Source organism: Thalia democratica, chromosome 1 (assembly GCF_965202585.1).
Source record: "Thalia democratica chromosome 1, ktThaDemo2.hap1.1, whole genome shotgun sequence".
In the NCBI taxonomy this organism is placed as follows: domain Eukaryota; kingdom Metazoa; phylum Chordata; class Thaliacea; order Salpida; family Salpidae; genus Thalia; species Thalia democratica.
Genome location: NC_139165.1, coordinates 62,529,652 through 62,551,113, shown reverse-complemented (window position 1 = coordinate 62,551,113; position 21,462 = coordinate 62,529,652). Strand labels below are relative to the sequence as shown.

General features: G+C 24.6%; 1 protein-coding gene across 7 annotated transcripts in view; it reads left to right on the top strand.

Moving 5' to 3' along the window:
• The window catches only part of LOC145849251 (uncharacterized), a 46,016-nt gene that overhangs the window by 1,901 nt on the left and 22,653 nt on the right, over positions 1-21,462 (top strand). For all 7 annotated transcript variants that reach the window (XM_082954392.1, XM_082954394.1, XM_082954393.1 and 4 more), the window contains exons 3-14: positions 5,569-5,661; positions 6,662-6,746; positions 7,477-7,536; positions 7,755-7,777; positions 8,102-8,182; positions 8,259-8,324; positions 10,648-10,705; positions 12,339-12,425; positions 15,663-15,842; positions 17,315-17,453; positions 19,430-19,566; positions 20,119-20,235. In XM_082954392.1, the coding sequence (XP_082810518.1) occupies positions 5,569-5,661; positions 6,662-6,746; positions 7,477-7,536; positions 7,755-7,777; positions 8,102-8,182; positions 8,259-8,324; positions 10,648-10,705; positions 12,339-12,425; positions 15,663-15,842; positions 17,315-17,453; positions 19,430-19,566; positions 20,119-20,235 (1,126 nt within the window). The remainder of the gene's footprint in view (positions 1-5,568; positions 5,662-6,661; positions 6,747-7,476; positions 7,537-7,754; positions 7,778-8,101; positions 8,183-8,258; positions 8,325-10,647; positions 10,706-12,338; positions 12,426-15,662; positions 15,843-17,314; positions 17,454-19,429; positions 19,567-20,118; positions 20,236-21,462) is intronic.

Below are 21,462 nucleotides of genomic sequence, written 5' to 3'. Positions count from 1 at the left end.
TTTAACTTTTATAAATATTTCTTTATATTTGAAAAATTTCATGTTAGAATAGATTATTAAGGGTTTTTTTGAAAAGTATTTAGGATAACTTTTTGATATTTTGAACCAAATTCCAAGATAGTATATAGCTGTGCATGTTAGAGATATTTTTTAGCTTTAAAGCTTAATATAAACAAAAACACTATTTTTTTGTTTATATTAGCTCTATTATATCTTAAATTTATTTGTTTTTTCACATGTTTTGTTATGTTTATTACTGATAAAGAATAATAAAGCAATATTTTTTGTAAGATTGTATGCAAAAGAATCACAGATTTTGTTTTGATCTTGTAATCTTATGTAATCAATCAAGCTAAAAATTAACAAGAAATATTTACGTTTACTAAATTTACGTTCTACAATCTTTTATAAAAACTTATAATATTGTAACTTGTTTTTATCAAACAATTTAAAAGTTTTCGACTTAAATGTCTTTAAGGAGATTTTTATCTATTATTTATTTAAACAGTTTATTACTAACAAAACAATGTTTCACTCCTATATTTGCATATGGGAGATCCTCGGTTGTTGTAAACAAATATTATTCAAATAGACTTTTGATTGTTTTTTTATAAAATTTATATGTTAAGTACTGATGTATGTTCAGGGTGGTCATTTTAACTGAAAAATATGGAATTGGAAAACTAAGGAAAAAAAAGAACCAGGAATTATGAGCAAAACTTTGTTTTAAATTAGTAAAGTTTTGATCAGGAAAAAATTACCGCTGTATTTTGTGTAATTTAAACATTATTCAGAGTTGAATTTATTATTGTACAAATTCAAAATAACATTATATTTTCTTTTCAGTAATTATATACTATTAATTACGTTTTTCTTCATATTTAGTTTTTTACAAGAAAAGTAAAAAAAAACACTTGTACTTAAAAACAAAAGAAAACCTTAAAGATATTTCTAAAAATTCAGTGGCCACTCTGATACTGTCAAATGAAGCCTCAAAAATAGTTTTTTAAATAGACTTTTAATTGTTTCAAATAATTACTTAGTTGAAATAATAATTATATATAATACTTATAATTTAATAAATAATGAACTTTAAAATTATAGTTCTTTATGAAATTGCCACTTGCTAAACTTATAGATGCTAAATAAAACTTTCGAAATAAATCAGGCTAGTTTCATGCATTTGATAAGAGGTTGTAGAGCTGATTATTTTAAAACTTCATAAAACTCTTTAAGTAAATACTTTACTGTAACATATTAAACAGTTGGTTGGTTTTTTGGTGGTTCTTCATTGTTTTTATCTTTTGGTTTTAACATTCTATGAGGTTGTATAGATTTATATATGTATATATATAAAAAGGTTTATTAAAAGATGTAAAACTCAAAGGACTCGAGTTTCGTGCCTATGCACTCATCAGCTTCAAAACAAGTTTAAAAAAAAACACAAAACAAAATACACTAATGAAAGTTAAAAATTTTAAATAAATAGGTTATGACGTAATTTTGGAACTATTAAAAATCATGCAAAACGGCTTGTGCAAAAATTAATTTACCAATCGACAATAAACTGGCAAAAATTCATAAAGCTTCAGTGAGTAACTATATATTAGGACAGATAATTGAAAGAGATAAAGATAAAATTAAGATACAAACTGAAATTTAGATTATTTTAAGATGAAATTAAAACTTGTTAAACTTTAAAAGCGATTATTTTATATGTCTACAAGACGATACAAACTCGCTTCTTTTATTTAGGCATCTTTTGTCTTTCAATGCATATACAACGGATGTTGCTTCTTTGAGACATAGCCTACATATTGGGCTATTGCCGTCAGCTATAGGCTGTGCTCTTTTTATAACTTCCCAGGATATTTCAATGTCAATGCCGCTGCGCTTTAAGCCACAAACATACTTTGAAAGTTCAGTGTCATTTTCATATATGCTGCCTTTAAAAGATTTTTTATGATTGGCATACCTGAATCTAAACTGAGTCCGAGCACAAGCCGACATAGAACCTCGTCTCAACGCCTGAATTAACAGTGGCCTTGTAAACGATGTTCTCTGAACGGCAATTGCCCCTTTCAAATTATATTTACAGCTACCAGCGCAGCCACATTGACTTCGAATTCCTGAGTTTTGATTTAAAATTTTTTGGTTGTGTGCCTTAATGGTATTCTCTAAATTTGCTGGACACGAATAACTTATTTGCATATTATGTTTGTTGAAAATTTTTGTTAGCGGATTTTGTTTATTGAAGTGTTTTTTGACTAGATTTATAAACTTTCTTCCAATATTAGTTTTTAACAAATTGCTAAAAGGAGGGTTGTACCAGATTACATTTCTTTTTCTTTTATGTTTTTGATTATTTTTTGGTTGTTGCTCAAGTTTTTCAAATTTAAGTTTATTATCGTATCCGCATTTTTTCATATTCATCTTTTGCCTTTAGAAAATTTTCTTCTTTACTTGATCGTTTGTTTAGGCGTTGATTTATTATGTTGGGAATCAGGCATTGAGACGAGGCTCTATGTCGGCTTGTGCTCGACTCAGTTTAGATTCAGGTATGCCAATCATAAAAAATCTTTTGAAAAATCATATGAAAATGACACTGAACTTTCAAAGTATGTTTGTGGCTTAAAGCGCAGCGGCATTGACTTTGAAATATCCTGGGAAGTTATAAAAAGAGCACAGCCTATAGCTGACGGCAATAGCCCAATATGTAGGCTGTGTCTCAAAGAAGCAACATCCGTTTTATATGCATTGAAAGACAAGAGATGCCTAAATAAAAGAAGCGAGTTTGTATCGTCTTGTAGACATATAAAATAATCGCTTTTAAAGTTTAACAAGTTTTAATTTCATCTTAAAATAATCTAAATTTCAGTTTGTATCTTAATTTTATCTTCATCTCTTTCAATTATCTGTCCTAATATATAGTTACTCACTGAAGCTTTATGAATTTTTGCCAGTTTATTGTCGATTGGTAAATTAATTTTTGCACGAGCCGTTTTGCATGATTTTTAATAGTTCCAAAATTACTTCATAATCTATTTATTTAAAATTTTTAACTTTCATTAGTGTATTTTGTGTTGTGCTTTTTTTAAGGGCATAGGGGGGGGGGGTAAACACCTTTTTTTGGTTTTTTATCTTATTTTATATAGTTTTTACTAAGCTACAAGATGCTTTTTACCGATTTTAAAAATTCAAAACAATTTTTGAGATATAGCCGGTCAAAGTTTGAGGCAACAATAGGAACCTTATGGGAGGCGCAAACTAAAACGGCAAATAACTAGAAATCACTAAAAATCTATCTCCTCCTACGTTTTTTGAGATAACTACCTCAAATTTTCAGGAAATGTTCCTTGCAATATTTAGAAAATTCTGTTGGAACAGAATTTAATTAAATTAAAAAATAAAAATTTTATATAAAAAATAAACAAAAAAAACATTTTTTTTTATTTTTTTTGTTATAAAATTTTTATTTTTCAATTTATTTAAATTCTGTTCCAACAGAATTTTCTAAATATTGCAAGGAACATTTCCTGAAAATTTGAGGTAGTTATCTCAAAAAACGTAGGAGGAGATAGATTTTTAGTGATTTCTAGTTATTTGCCGTTTTAGTTTGCGCCTCCCATAAGGTTCCTATTGTTGCCTCCAACTTTGACCGGCTATATCTCAAAAATTGTTTTGAATTTTTAAAATCTGTAAAAAGCATCTTGTAGCTTAGTAAAAACTATATAAGATAAGATAAAAAACCAAAAAAGGGTGTTTATCCCCCCTATGCCCTTAAACTTGTTTTGAAGCTGATGAGTGCATAAGCTCGAAACTCGAGTCCTTTGAGTTTTACATCTTTAAATAAACCTTTTTATTAATAAAGTCCTTAAGGTGGGCTCAGTGTGAAAGATTTAATATATCAAGTTAAATAACTTCATTCTATAACTGACTTTATATATAATATATAAAGGTTTTATACAAAGTTCTGATCGATAGTGCTCGACAAATCAAATTGGAGCTTAATATTTATTATTTATGTAAAAACTATAATTTAAACAGCTGTTTCACACATTGAAATGTAAAATTTCATGTGATCGTCAGTAAGTTACAGTTTATTATAATAGTGAACAGAAATTTCGATTTTATAATTTTTATAATAATTGTGACGTAGTAATGGTACAGTTTATTGTACGATTAGCTGAATTTGAATAATATAATTTTATATAATTAATTAAATAAATAAATAAATAAATAAATATATATATATAACTATTTATTTAGTATAAATAAAACGCAGTGTTTTACATTCTAATTTTTTTTATTGACTTTTAAAAGTAAGCCAGATCTTCAGTCAGTTTGTATAAGTTTGATAAGCCAAAATATAAATCAAAACATTCACATTTCGAATAAAAGTTTATAAGCATTATCACGTCATTACATTTGTTTAATTTAACCAGATAAAATGCTTTACTTGTGCAGAATTATTCAAAATAACTTTGGCACTAACCCAAAAAAGCTAGGTTTTGATAAATTGTTGTAATTTAAGTATTTCCCACTTTAAAAGATATATAAATAGTATACATTTATTAAATCTTTTAAGTTTAGTCTTAAATGTTAATTTCTTTGATACGTTTTGTTTTAAACTATCAGTTAAATTTACTAACTATTGACTACCGCTACTTAGATTGGGAACGGGTCAAATATGCACGAAGACACTTTTGCACATATGGACATTTTTGCACAAAGACACTTTTACACGAGTGATAATTTTGCACGAGAATTAAATAAATTAATGAGAACTTAATAAATGAAAAATTACTGACAAAGGGTTAGGGGTAACAGTGGTAGTAAAAAAAAATAAGAAGTAAAAATAAGTTAAGAGTAAAGGTTAGGGCTAACAGTAATTGTAAAAAAAAAGAAATCAAATTTGAAAAAAAAATTCAACCGGTTCAAAAGTGATGCCGTGCAAAAATGACTCTCCAGGAAAAATTTCTGTTCGTGCATTTTTGACACCTACCCACTTAGATTAGTTGTAAATACTATAAACCCTGGTATTTTGTACTCCAGTTATTTTTCATGACAATAAGTGGCAATCATGTCATAATTAGTTTAAAAAAACTCATTTAAGTTTGTTTATTATGTTAATTTTAGTAGATATACTATAAAACGTTTTATTTGTTTTTGATATCAAAAAATATAAATATGCTTTTACATGACTGTCAAAGATCAGAAAACACACAAAATATAGAAGTGTTCAAGTTATAAAACAAGCTTTCTTTGTTTTAATCCTATTAATTTTTTACATAATTTTAATTATCTATCTTTTATTTGTTTAGTTTTGGGTACTTAATAAGTAGTAGTTTTAGAAAGTAGAACTTTTTTAATTACTTTTTTTTTTATAAACTAAGTCACAAATACAAAAAGTTTATAAGATTTAATTTATTTAAAATTTGTTTAAAAAATTTATTTACAACCTATAAAAATGTTATTAATACTTCTAAAATAGATGGTGGTTAAATTAATGTTTATTAATTTTTTATTTATATAACACAATATTTTTACACTAACTACTTTAAACAGCGTTTTCGAAGGATGGGTTTGCAATGACAAGTTGATGACTCATCAAGACTTTATTAAAAAGGCAAATCAAGTGGACTTTAGATTTGCTGTAAAGTAAATTTATTAGTTTGTTATAAACACCAGTAGGAAAATATACAAAAGTTTAAAAACTATTAAGTAAAAGGAATAATGACTCTGATTTATTTTTTAAGTAGAAAAAGTATGAAGTTTAAAAAAAAAGTTTAAATCTCTTGACAGCTATATACTGATGTCCTAGATATTTATTTTACTTTTAAAACAAGTAGTTAATCATAAAATAACAAACTACATGCAATAATTTAAAGGGAAAATACTTGAATCAAATTTTTACAAATCTAAACACGTTTGACCACTTATCTCTTAAGCTTATATTCTTAATATTTTGCTTTATTTAACCTACTTTGATCACTTGTTTTCATTTTAATTAATATATTTATTTTGACTAAAGAGGTAATTGAATAAAGTTAATCAAGAGTGCATAAAAACTTACAATAATATTTTATAGGGAGAGTAAAACTTAACTAATAGTTAATAAAATAATAATAAAGTTGAAATAACATTACTCTAATATTAAAGGGTCTGATTTGTAAAGTTTTTTTACATGTTCATTTCAATTTAAAGATCTTTTAGTTGCTAACAGCTGCTTTTTACTATTATTTAAAATTAAAATCACTAGTTTTAAGATATAAGGGTATTAAATTAGAGAGTTCAAAAGGTATAGTTTATTATAGTATAAGCTTTCATATATAAACCAAAAGTTTTCCATACTTCCTATGCCCTTAATCGATTAATATTTTTAAAGCTTGGGTTGTTTTTCTTCTAGTAGCCGTCCAGTAAATAGGTAGAGAAAAAAATAATATGTAATTATCTTTCAATTTACTTGGTTAAGCTAGAACTACTCATTTTAGTAATTTTTTTGACTATGAAATATGTTAGCAATATAAGTTCTAATTGTAGAGCAAAGCGTAGACTTTTTATGAACATAATTTTTCTTAACTTGATTACATTTACTTACACTGTTGTAGTAATGACTACAAATTATTAGTTTTAAGTTATTAATTTTGAGTTCATGCAGGTTTTTCGCAGAAAGTGTTGAGCTTTTGAATACGTGTTTAGCTGCTGAGCTGTATTTCCTTCACATCAGATATCTAGTGTACAAGGTGGTTTATTTAGAAATATAATCTTTTTATACTTTATATCAATATTGAATAGTATAACGATTGCTTAAAGTAAAAGTATTGTTCAGATATGTTGCTTTTATTTAAAGTTTTTTGCTAATACTATGTTCGTTATGATGACAAATTGTTTGTGTATAAGTTTAAGAATTTAAGATAAAAAATTGTTTGTATACAACATTTTTCTACTATAAAATTGGTTCAAATTATTATCAAAGCTTAGCTGTATAGAGCTTAATTCTGTATTTTGTTTTTAACTTTTGAACAATTATACAAATTAAGAAACAAAAAATATTAAGTTCTCTGTGCATAAATTTATTTACTTTTGTCCGCAATCTATACCTAAATATTTTGTTATTGTTATAGATTGCGGACAAAAGTTGACAGCTTTGTAGCTATTTGAAAAAATTTGTAAAAAAAAAGTTATAAAAGTATATCCAAAAAATAGTTCCTATTTTATCACACCCTTTGTATTCTTAAGGATAATCAATTTAGTTTTTGTTTCACAATTATTGAAAGTGCGGACATCGTTTCAGTTTCTGAATTTTGTAATAAATATTCTACATATAAGTTACCTAAAGTATGTTTCGCACTAACTTGAAACAGGTGGTTTATTAAATTACTAGCTATTTGCATAAGTAACATTTCAGTATACTTTATTTACAACTGTATAGAAAAATTCCTTTTAAAAAAATTACTAATATAAATATGAAAGGGATTGTTAGAGGTTCAAGAAGCTCATTCAGTATTTCAACTTGCTGCTCATGTACTTCAGGTTGTACCTTGTTACGCTAAATTTTAGTTTTACTAATTTTATAAATAAGTATTATCTAGCTAGAACAACTTTTTTACTTAAATATATTATCGAAATAACTTAATATCATAATAAAATAACTAAGTAATAATGCTAACTGATTTTTATAAAACGTACGTTTTTCATACTTCGTCTTAACTAAACTTTTTAACACAGAATTAAACTCACTTATATTACAGGTGTATTTTGGGAATTACTCTAGGTAAGATTTTTATGAAGTAGAAGTTGTAATTTTCACACTTTCATTGTTTACATTTTTTTATTTGTTGTATTAGATATTTTCTTATAGCAATTTACGCTTAAAACATTTTTCATGATATTTTTTTTACTTTAGAAATTTGTATAATCTACTAATACTATAGTATTTTTTTGTTAATAATGTTAAATTGAAATAATTGCAATATCGTTCTTACCAATCATGTAACCCTAATATACTAACTTATTGTTTGCCTTTTTACATAATGAAGCACTTATTTTTACTTGTAAATACTTATAACAATATTATTATAAAAGTAATTTACAACAGTGATCAAAAAGCAATTGAAAATTTGAAAACATTAGCTGTTTTACCAAAAAAAATTGTAAGGAATTTTAAAGAAAGCGTATGGTTAGTTGGTTATAATTTTTGTTTACACTTTTATTTGTACTAATTTTTGTTTTGTTATAAAATATTGTTTTTACAGCGAAGAAGCAATTGTGCTAAATTATAAGAAACTCATTGGTAAATCCAAAGGAATAGCTGTAATGGAGTAAGTTTAAAGTAGTTTTTAACGAAAAGTCATTTAATAAATATAAAATTTATAAACACTATCAATTGTGTTTAGGTTAAAGTTTGACTTTTTAAATTAAGGCCATAGGGATAGCAAACCTTCTTTTTCACGAGTTGACCTTTTTTTTTGTATTTAACTCAGCTACTAAATACTTTTTCAAATTAAAAATACCAAAGTAGTTTTTGAGAAATAGGAAATCTACCAAGTGTGCATGACGATTCAAATTGTAAGTATGTAATTGATATTTAAAATGTCATTAAATAACAATAAAGATACATAGTTTGAATTGTCGATATTTGAATTGTGTGTAATCAGAGATGGTTGTCAGCTTAACATGTACCGTATGGAGGGTGGATGTAAAAAATACTAATTTACTAAAATTTAATCTCCTGCTTTTTTTTTCAAGAACTTTTATTAATTATAAAGTTTATTTTGATGTATTTTAGAATAACAAGTCAATTTGAAAAAAATACTCTCTAAAAAAATTTTCTTTGAAATATCTTTGTTAAGTTTATATATCAAACTCTTTTACAGTATATAAGAAATGTTTTACGGGTGCTTCTCATCGTTTTAAAAACATGAAAATAAATATATCTTGAGTGAGATTTTAAAACCATTTATTTACTAAATAAAAACAATTAAATCTAAGTTCTTCAGCCTTTTAAAGATAATGGACCAGATTTACTAAAAAAAGTCGTCGGGCCAATCGTATTTTTTGAATAGAAGTATTAAAATATTTTATTAAAATCATAATTGTTATGAGATAATCGTTTATAAAGTATTATTTTTTACTAACAGTCGAATTAAAAGCAGTTTTGATTATTTTGCCCAAGTTATTTTTAGCTAAGAATACGTCGCGGGCCGTAGTTTGCTGACACCTACCCTAAGTGTTTATATAAAAAAAACTTTTTACAAAAAAAAGTTTATCTAAAAAGTTGTAAGATTGATTTTAATTTCTTTTAAATGAAGTTTGTAGTTCATACCTTAATCTTTCGTATAAAAACCAATTGTAATTTTATAAATTTAATGGTTTAAGTACCATAATGTTATGACAGGTAAGTAGTTTGGTCAAGTTTTTCAGTAAATTTGTGATATAAAAATTGCAGAAGAGCTTAGCTTATTTATTTATTTAAATTCACTTTTTAACACTGCTATCAAAAAACATGCACTTATATTTCTTACAAACTTGAGTTCATGTAATCAAAGTATATAAAACCTGTCTCTAAACTTACTTCTCATTATGGTATACTAAAAAACGAAAATTAATTAAACAATTACTCACACTACCAAATAAAGCCAAACTGTTTTTAAACCAATCTATATTTAACTCTTATATACCTTGATTTGAAATTTGTATTAATACTGTTTTTTTTTTTATTAGTAGTTGCTGCTGACTTATTTAAACGAGATAATTCGATCTTAAATTTTATGTGCATATGATAAACAATTTTTTAAGGCTATAGTAATGTAAAAGTGTGTATTTTCGATAAAGTAATTTAAACTAATTTAGTATTTTAACTTAAAAATAACAGTGGTATTTTTTTAACAATGTTAACTGAAATCAAAATTGTTACGATACTGCAAATATTATTTTAAATTACTTCCCTGGCATGTAGTAGTAAAACTCTTCAAAATTATAACTAAAAAGAGTAATAATTATTTTCGAAATATATTCTAAACACTATACTTAAAGTTTATTATTTAAATTTTTATGTAAGTTTTAAAAAACTGGTTAACAATTATCATTTTAAATTAAAATTATAATTAAAGTATAATTTAAACATTTATTTAGTACCTTAATTAAGTAAAATAAAATAATAAATACTACAAATTACTAAGTAAGAAAAATTCTTGATAAGATTAAATGAGCTTTGTAATTTAATGCACAATTGAAAATGCAGTCCAATAAGCGTTTTAAAAATAATATGCTGTTATTCTTTGTTTTCTCAATTAATTTTTTATGAATTAATTTATTTCATTAAAAAATGATCATGCTGTTTTGAAGTTTAAAGAAAGCTTACGTAGTACATAATATTTTAGAACAATTCTATGTTAGACTGCATTCATGGTATAATAAGTTTATATACAAAATGACTTATAAATAATAGTATAAGCTTTCATATGATAGCCAACATGAATTATAATTAAAAACATGCCTTGACCCCCCTGTGGCTTAAGTTAGTTAAATACATAATTGTTGTGGTCACTAAGTTTTGCACTAAATTTGATTTGTGCTGATTCATTTAAAATCTCACAATTCCAAACTAGGTAGTTATACTTATTGTTATATATTTACTTCCAGATATTTAGAATTAGCAGAGAATCTTCCTACTTATGGACTTCATTTTTTTCGGGTTAAAGTAAGTTTTTTTATTTTCAAAATAACTTTATATTTCAATTTGTTTTAAGTTTATTTGTTTGGAACCACATATATAAATTTGTAAATTAAATTTTCAAAATAGGTAGCGAATCAAATTATAGTTTGAAATAAGTAAATATCTTTAATTGGCTTAAAATACATAACATTCTTATAATTTCTGAGAGAAGCAATCTTATTCAGAAAAAGTTTAAAATTAAAAGTCTAGGTTATTCTATAGTTTTTTAAACTGTTAAATATATGTGTTATAATTACATTTTTAAAAACCTATATAAAATTTCTAAAGAATACTTGTTTGATCTTGAAACATTTTGAAGTTTTAATTTTTTCATTTAGTACTTTAGTTCAGGTTTTTGTAAAAAATATATTATATTTAATATTTATTACAAAAGTTTTGCTTATATATATATTTAAAGTTCTACCCTATTAAGACTTCACATCATTACATTTTTTCTATGCTTACTTATTGATTTAATTTTTTGTCCTTGGTAATTAATCTTAATTGAGTTTCAATATCTTGTATAAATATGAGCACAGTTTTAAAATACTTTTATGATGAAAAATTGTTTGCCTCATATACATACTTGAAGAGAATTTCCCTAGTTGGACTACAATCTGATGAGACGTGAAAATCAATGAAGCATAACAGCCTTAGGCTGCGCAACTTTCAACTCAGTTGTAAAAAAAGCTTTCTAACATTGTGTTTTTGTTTTGCAAAAATAGTTACAGAAATTTTCTTTGTTTTATTGTGTTTTTTACAAGCAATTTATTTAGTATAAATTAGAAAATTAAAAATTTTTGAAGTTAGTTGTAAAGTTTATAAAGTTCTCTTAAGTATTTTTAATGGTTAACACATCTTTTTAGAAGTTTAGTTTATCGTTGACCTAAATAAAAAATTGAATTAATTTTAGTACTTGTAAACTTAAGAAAGTATACTTTTGTTAGTAACTAACTAAGTAATTGTTAGGATATCAAATAACTTGTCTTTATTCAATAAAAAATATTCCAACTTTTTTGAATTCAAAGTTTTTTTTCAATTTTTTTTAATTTATTATAGGAATTTACTTAAGATAATGTTTGTTATTTATTTAGTTTTGTATAGCTCCTTTGTAATTAAGTTACTGAAAAGTTTAAAATTTAAAAGTGTTTTTATGTTCTTTAAACAAATAGATCTGTTTTTAAAGATGTTGTGTTGATATAATTGCTATGAATTGTAGAGTGTTCATGCGTTTGAGTTTTTTATGCTATCTAAGCCTGTCAGAAATATAAAGCTTAAACTTTTGTTTCAAAAAACAATTCTTATTAAAGAAAAATTAAATAACATACTGTATTAGCTCTTTGTAAAACTGTTTTAGTAAGTTAAAAAATCTGTTTTTTGATAGTTTGTTTACTGAGTAATTGTGTTTAGTTTCAAAGTTGGTTGTACAATATCATTCTTTTTTACTTTTAGTCATGAATTTCTTCCTAAGTTTAATTCTAGTTTATTATTGAATTTCTGGTATCAAAGCTGTACAAGTTAAAGATCATTTATAAGTTACCAAAAATAGCTAATATCAATGATAAACTTTTTAACGTATATTATTTGATATTTGATATACAGACTATTTTTATCATAGGACAAACAAGGAAAACCCTGTCATTTGGCAATATCCTATAAGGGTATAAGTCAATATCACATTAATAACAAGTCAAAGGACTTCAAAGTGAGTTGTTTTTCGCTTTTTAAAGCTTAAATTTATTTTTCACAGCTTAAGTATTCATTTTAGAATAATAATTTTTATTAGTTTCATTTCTTTTGGTTTCATTGATTATATATTACATATTTAAAAAGGAACTTACTTAACCTATAATTTATATAGGAAATATAACTTAACCTACATCTAGATATGTTGAACAAGTATATCATAAGAGAAGAAATTAAATATTTTCCAAAGTTTATATCAGAATAAGTGTTTTTTAATAGTTACAGCAACATTTGTTTGAACTGTTAAAACTTTGATTGAATTTAAGGAAAAGCATATATTTATTTCAAATAAATACTTCTGTTTCCTCATACAATGCAATCGTGTTGGTATGTCTAGGTATTAGTTCCCGTAGCTAATGTTATTGCAAAAACAATGTACTAAAACAACAAATGTTGCTGTATAACCAAGTTACAAATAAATGTTAACTTTATAAATGTTAATTGCTAAATAAGCAAAGAAAGCATACTACGTTTTGTTTTTACTATTCTGCCATATCAACATTCTACTTCGAATATTTATTATTTTCTCTGCTTTCTTTTGCTACATTTTTTTAGTCCTGTTTAGATCGGGTAGTTGTAATAAAAATCATTAGTTAATCAAACTTAAGGTCATAGTAAAATTAAGTAATGCTCAACTGTTTTTTAATTTTTTTCAACGGTCAGCCAATGTATTATTTTTTCTTAATTTGTTAATTATATTGTACAAATGATAATTATCTTTTGAAAAAAGCATGTAGATCTCGGCGTGAATGGTTTTTCAGCTGTCTAGTTTTTGTACTTAATCATTTAAACTATTTTTTTTTTTGTAAATCAATATTTAATTTTTATTGAAATCGAATATTTGTAAAGTCAGTCATTATATTCCTTTGTAGATAAAATTCAGCAATACGTTTATATTTTAGAGAATATCTAACTGCATATAGTTGTATTTTGATAGTTGAAGTTAAGAAAGAGTCATGTAAAGATGTCTGTGAAATTAAATAGATTAAATGTGTTTCGTTAAAGTCATTTGTGCTTAAATATTTCCATTCATACTTTAAAAGAGGTGTATTTTGTGTCTTGATATAAGATTTTTTCCAGATTTTCAGAGGAATGCAGGGTTCGTGCACGTCAGGCTAAGTCAGGCTAAATCAGTTTTTTTGAAAAAAGTTGAAAAACGTCAGGCTAAATCAGTTTTTTTATTTTAAAGTTTGAGAATCTCAGTTTTTCTCAGTTCAAATGCTTGAAAATTTTTGATTAGAAAAATTGAGAAACCTTTTTAAGATCAAATTGAAATGTGAATATATTTCTAAACAAAGATTTAGTTATTAAAGACAAAATCAGTCAATATTTGTAAATATAAATGCTTAAGACCTTTTGTTGAATATCTAAAAAGTTTTTAAGAATCTTCATTATTTTGTTTTGAGTAGATTATATATGTCATAATTATGAAATTTCATAAAAAAAATACAGTTTAACATTACAATTTAGTTCAACAACTTAGCTGTTTGTTTGAATTTGTTTACGTCAGCTATGTTTTTCAGAGCTTAGTTAGTTGCACTGTTTTAATTTCTAATTTAAAGGCACTATACCAAATACTTTTTAGATCAAAACTCTTAGCAGTTTATTCATTTGTTTTACTGTTTGTTTAAAGTTATAAGAGATATTCATAACACTAAAACTTAGCTTTAAAATATAAGTACTAAGTTTTGTGGGATTACAAATTTTAGGTATAATTAATTTTTCTTTACAAGAACAAAACATTAAGGGTTTTTTTTTATTTAAGTGTAAGCTTTTTAAATCCGATACGACGTCAACAATCACTGTATTTATTTAGATTTTAGGATCTATAATTATGTATCACTTTAAGTATTAGTCAAAATACTATAATAAACATTTTTGCTTATTTTAATACTTGATACTCGTGTAAGCGTTTCATTTTAAGTTTTAATAAAACGCGACAATGCACGGGGTATAAGGGAGTCAAATCACCTTTATTACAATTTAGTCTTATTTTATTGAGTTGTAATTAAGCTATGAGTTGCTTTTTGTAGATTTTTAATGCTCAAAATATTTTTGAGATAAAGCTGGTTGAAGTCAAAGACTACAATAGTAGTAATCAAGTAGTTACCAATACCTAAATTGACTTCTAAAGGGGATTTTTCTTACTTTGAAAAAATGTCAGGCTAAATTGTTCTCAGTCAGGCTAAATGAAAAAAATTTCGCGCACGAACCCTGGGAATGGTTTATCATAAAATTTAAGAACGCAGTTATTTGTTTAAAGTTAAAATACACCTTTAATATAAGTCTATAAGTTTGCAGCATACAAATATTGTATTTCAATGTTCATATAATTAGCTTTGCAGTTTTAAGTATAAGAGTTTTCCGTCAATGTATTTTTCAATACTTAAATATATAAGATTTACATAAACCCATTTTGAATTTTAATGTTTGTAAATAGTTTTAAATTTGTTAATAAGCATAAAATGTTATACTTTACAATTTACATTTTTATTTTTCTGCTAAACCTCCATGAAAAGTAGCATAGCCGTAATTATTACTCAAGTATTTTTATAGTAACCAATTTAACAAAATTATTATACATAAATATGTTTAGATTGCAAATATATTCTATAAGTTTTTCAGATTTTTTTCATTGTAATAAAAACTAGGGAGCTTAAGACCAAAATAAAAAAATAAACAAACACTTTTACATTATTAAAAATTGGTAAACATTTATAAATTAATAAATGTGATTATAAATAACATTTCTTATTAGTTATATATTTTAATAAAACTAAGCAATACTTTTCTTAAGTATAACTTAATGAATGTTATGAGTATGTCAAGTTTTCTAAATAGAAAGTAAGTTTGAAATAGTTGAAAATTACATAAACTTGTTTTAATGCTTCTACTAATTTTTCTTCAAATGGATCAAATGTTAGGGAGAAATTCATATAGATAGTATCAAAATCTTATTCTACAACTAATTGTGCACTAATTTTAAACTGCGTTATATAATAAGTTAGCATTTTTGTGTAATCTGTAAAAGTATGAAGATTAGTTATATGAAAAAATCCCTTTCAAGAACTGACTACTTTAATATTTTTTTAAAGTGTTTTATGCTTCAAGCATCTTTAAATACAGAAAGTATTTTCCAAAATACTCTATAAATGTTTATTTCAATTTTTTGATTTGAATTTTTTTTTGCTGTTAGACTTACTACTGGAGACAATTGCAAAATTTGTTTTGTAAAGACAAAAAATTTACAATAGAAGTAGTTCAAGACGAAAGTATTATAAATCTACAGTGGCATTCAAGTCCACACGTGATAAAAAGCTTATTTCAAATGAGTATTGATCAACATCATTATTATCTTAGGAGAGGAGAGAGTAAAGTTTGTTTACTTTTTCAATTTAAGTTGTACGACAAAAGATGAATTGATTCTTCATTAAAATATTGTTATTGTTAAAGTTACTTTATATTTAAATGCTTCAATTGTAGTTGTCAAAAAAGGTGTTAAGTAGTAGATTCTTTTAATCAGCTGTCAGTATATTTTTAATTTACGCATACTTGATCTTTTCAGGGTTATCACGAATTCCTATGATTAATGTATTTTAAGAAAATTTTCTTAAATATCCTTAAATCTAGTTTTTCTATAAAATAATAAGTAAAGTATTTAGTTTATTTATAGTACGGTATTTTTAAATTTATATAGTTAATATACTGTTTTAAATAGTAAGCTGAGTAGTTCTTTTATATAAAATTTAAAATTAAAGCCTATCTTGAAGTTTTTTGAACATTCATTTGATCTTAAATCAATCATCTCGTGTTAAATTGACATTAAGTGTTTAGGTAAAAGTAGTTGCTGTTTTGTTCAATATAGTCTATGTTAGCTTGTGTTTTATTAAATTAAAGGTTTTATATTTAAAACTATACAAACAGATGGTAATAACTAACAATAGTATTAATCTGTTGTAGCATAACACTAGATGTAACTACTCATATGTAACTCTTACAGTACAACTATCGGTGTAAATTGCAATATAACATCATATTTACTGCACATCTTACGTAATTTTTGAGACTAGTATTATTCATGTTTGAAAGTAGCTGTTTATTAAAGTTAGAGTAGCAAACCTAACTTTGATTTTATTATTATTTAGTTCTGATTATAATACATATAAAATTATAAGTTTATAAATTTTTTGATTTAACTTCTAGTATTCACTTATGATTTTTAGTATCAATATACATTTATACTAATAACAACTTTTTTTTTAAGTTTGTATGCAAATTTAAAACGAATATCTTCTTAGTTGTTTGGGTATCATGCATAAAAATATATTTTTGTTCTATAAAAGAAACATAGTAATACAAAAAGTAGGTATTTTCTAGATGCTTGTTTAATTACTAAGTATAATTCTGTCACATAAGTTCTTTGAAAAAAATTACAAAAAGTTTTTTTAACAATACCTCTCTTTATTCCCTTAACTCTGTTTAAACTGGAAGAGGACCAAAAATGTTTTTATAAGTGACAAAATTCAAAATTTTTTTTTTGAGTTTGTAAAAATTGGCAATCTTCTCTTTCTTAAACAGTTAAACTATACATTAACTTATTATGGTAAATTAAACACTTTAAAACTGTCAATATTTTTTAATTAATGTTGAAAAATATGTATTCATAATAATAAACCATTAGTTTCACTAATATTTAGGCTATTTATAAAGCAGTAGTGTAGTTAAGACATCGTGTTTCACATAGTATAAAGTTATTACTATTTTTTCCAATCTATAAAACCTGTGTAATTTTCAGATATCTATTTAATTTAAGCTTTTAAATAAATGAATAAGCTACTTAATCTATAGACGAAGCTAATAAAAGATAAGAAGCGACTTGAGCGAAAAATAACTGAAAACAGCAAAAGTTTAATAGAAACTGGAGTTTCAAAAAACAACAGTGAAAGCATGACAAGAATAAAAGATGTGGATGTTACTATTAAAAGAGGTTTAAAAGCTTAATTTTTTTAAGTGAACTTTTTTAAGCTTCTATCCAAAATTTAAGCATATTTTGTAGTTATCTACATGAAATGTATTTTAATCTGTTTAATCTATCTTATTATTAAATGGTGCTTCTACAAAGTTTTGAATTTTGCGGTGAACCCTTATTTCAATCGAAGTGTTCAAACTTTCAATTAGTAAATATAGTCTAGATTAAATTTTAATCATTCTTTTTACGAAATTTCCATTATTAGTATATCTATTTTAAGCAACTTACTCGAGATAGTTTTTCTTTTGAGCTAAAACTTTATATTTAAGAAAAATCTGTAACTAATATCCTAGTAAACTTAAATTATAAAATTAGTGATATAATATAACTAATTTTATATCCTAATAAAGGATAAAAAAATATATATAAATACTTGTTCTGGCCTAAAGAGGAAAAAGTCCTAGTTGCTTTTTACTAAATTCCATAACTCAAAGCCACTTTTGAAGTATAAGTATAAGCTTGAGAGTATCATTGGTTCCTTATAGAAGGAGCGCAAACTAAAAAGGAATTAAATACTATTTCATTAAAATTCTATCTTTTTCTACAATATTTCAGCCATTAAACAAATATAGTTTTTATAAAATTTAAAAAATTTAAGTCGAAGGAAATTTTAGAACTTTTGTTTAAAAAAAAAATTAAGTTTTGAAGTCTGACTGTTGCAAGGAAAATTAAAGTTTCTAGACCAAAAATGAAATGAAGATTGATTTTTGATGAAATTTTATTTATTAAATTAAATTAATAATGAAAATACTGTGGTTCATGGGTTTATATTGGAAAAATAACTACATCTCAGAAATTAATGGCATAGAGGGGTCCACCTTGATTTTTACAAGTTGATCTTATTTTATAGAGTTTTATCTGAGCTATCAGACATTTTTAACCGCTTGAAAAATTCAAAATAATTTTTGAGATATGAGCGATCAAAGTCGGTGACCGCAATAGGTTCCTTATAGATGGCGCAAACTAAAAACGCGAAAAAAGACCATTTCACTAAAAATCTATCTTCTCCTTCATTTTTTATACAATCTTATTCAAATTTTTATAGAAAGTGTAAAATTAAGTTTCAAAAAGATTGAATGCAGGAATTATTTTAATTTTGAAAAATAATTTTTTTATTAAAGAAAAACTACCTTTTTTTTTTTTTTTTATCTAAAATCTTTATTTTTGAATATTTTTTAAATTCCAACATTTAAAGTCTTTTAAACTATAAAAGGAATTTAAACCTGAAAGTTTGAGGTCTCTAGCTCAAAAAATGAAGGAGAAGATAGATTTTTAGTGATTTTTTAAATTTCCAAGAAAATAGACCCTGAAAAATCTGCGGTCCATACGCTTGTATCGAAAATTTTTTATTGAAACTACAATATCTCAAAAGTTAAATAAGATTTTTTAGTTCTATAAAAACTGGCTTGTAGTTTCTACTTTAAGCTTTTAATAAGATCCAATGTTATTTTTAGTAAAAAAAATGTCGGACCCCTATGCCCTTAATTGAATCTTTTATTCCATGAAAAGTAACTTATAATTCATACTTCAGAGTTTTCATTTAGATAAAATATTAGTTTTATTAAGAATAAATGATGAAAAATATTATTTTACCTCTCATTTTTGAAACTATATATTTATCAAAGTGTTCAAATCGCACATATATTTCAAATTTAACATAGCTTGCTAAAAAAAGAATATTTAAAATATTATATACATGTAAAATACTTCAAATCATTTACAAAACTACTATCTCAGTAAAATGTTTAAGCATTTTCACACAAAAATTCACCAAAGCTTTAACTAAATAAAATATTTTACCTGAGTTATACTATTAAATAACTTTAATTTTTTGGTAATTTGTTATTTATTGTATTTGAGGTAAGTTACAAATTGTATGATACTTATATTGCATGTGTGACATAAATATCTTTGTGAATGACTTTTTACTTTAGTAACAAAAGAAGACACTCCCGAACTTAGACAAGCAGAGAGAGATCTTATAAACTCTTTGAAAAATAGAAGGACTGTGTTAGAAGATCGCTTATACGAAAGTGTTCAGCAATTAAAATTAATCTGTATGAAAGAATCAGTTAGTTATTTATTTTGTATAAAAATATAACAAACACAAAAGACTTCGTTTAAGCATAGTAAACTACAACATCAGGTGTATATTTTTTGTTCTAACAATCAGGTTTATAAAATTGAATAAGTTTTTATTTATTTTTATTTTGTTTAAACAACACTATCTTATTAGTTTTAGACTTCTCTTAAAAATTTGTCTAATCATGGTCGTAGTCTATGTTTTATTTTATAATATTTTTTATCTTCGGTGTTAACCTAGAGAAATCTGTAAGAGTAACAATAGTATTACTACTTTAAATTTGGGGTATTTGAAAAAAAAAATTGAAAAATATATGCTTCTTATATTCAGATGTAAAGTTAAATTTCACTTGAAATTAGTGTTGCTAGTTAAGTTATTTTGGGTTTTATTTAAAGTGTTTCGCACATTTAACTATTTATTTTTTAAGTTTTAGTACAACGTATAAAAGTAAATTAAAAAAATTAACAACTGTTAATAATTTAAATTGTACCAATTTTGAAAAACTGAAATAAGTTGTATTTCTTAAAACTTATTTTCCAGGAATTCACGGGAATTTTACCAAATGATTACATCAAGTACCTAGACTTAAATGAAAAAGTTCCTAAAATAAAAAAGAAGTTCAATATTACGACTGCTTATACTGGTTGTGACAAAATTGTGAGTTACTTTTGGTTGTTTATATTATTTTTGAAAAAGTTATAAACTACGAAATTTCAAATGTCAAACATATTTTATGAATTAGCTTTAGTTTTTAGGAGTTTTTTAATGATATCGAGTAAAAATAGTTGCAGACAGACTCAAATCGAGTTAAAATGCTTATGACCTCCATTACTTTAAAGAATTAGTTTTAATGTATTGAAACACAACCAAACACTATGTTGTATTTGAAATATGTTGTATTGGCGAACAGTTTAACAAGTTAACAAGATACAGTTAACTTAGCTTTCCTATTTATAAACAGCATTTTTAATTTATATCTGTCTATCTACTGTTTGGTCTACAAATTTACAGTAAACATTTACTCCGAGCTCGCTAAATTTTACTCCTACGGTTGATACTAATATTAAAACGGCTCGTTCTTATTAGTTTCAATTGGATGAAGATTTCAAAAACACGTACTTATTAATCACTTACCTATCAAATATGCAATAAGTCTTATCTCCGAATATTATAATAATTTTGTATAAACTATAAAAGTTAGTACTGGTCTCTTTTCCTCCCTGACATCAGTTGGTCGGCTATTTTGCATCAACAACTTAGTCGACATGGTTGAGGATCAAAAACTGCAATATATTATTTTAAAATACAGAATTATTCTGACTATACTTTAGCTTAAGAAAACTATATTGTGCCAAGTTTTAAAGATTAACTGAAATTAACTTAAACTCTTTTATGCATGATTGATAAGTTACAATAAAACTAATCGAATCTATTTACAATTTACTTCAAATATCAAGCAACAAGTTAGACTCGGTTACGATAAAAGTTCTAAGTCATTATTAACATACTAACTTTTAGTCCTAAAATATAATTTAACTTATGTTGTACTTTTGCCAATTTATGATAGTTTTATCCAGTTTTTCTTTTTTTATTTAAAATTACTTAGAGCTATCATGTATAATGCTATCTATTTTATATGAAAACCATTTTAACTATGAGTAATTTGGTCTCTAATAAAACAGTTTCTCCATTAGATACTGAAAAACGATAATATGCTACGAATTAAGTGTATATTATTCGAGACACAATAAGTAAAAAAATATATACAGAATTATTAGTAAAATATAAAAAATGTTTTGAATAATTAAAATTAAATCAGATTATGTTCTATTCAGGGTTACCACTTTACCTGGAAAAACCTTGAAAAACCTGGAATTTGACAAT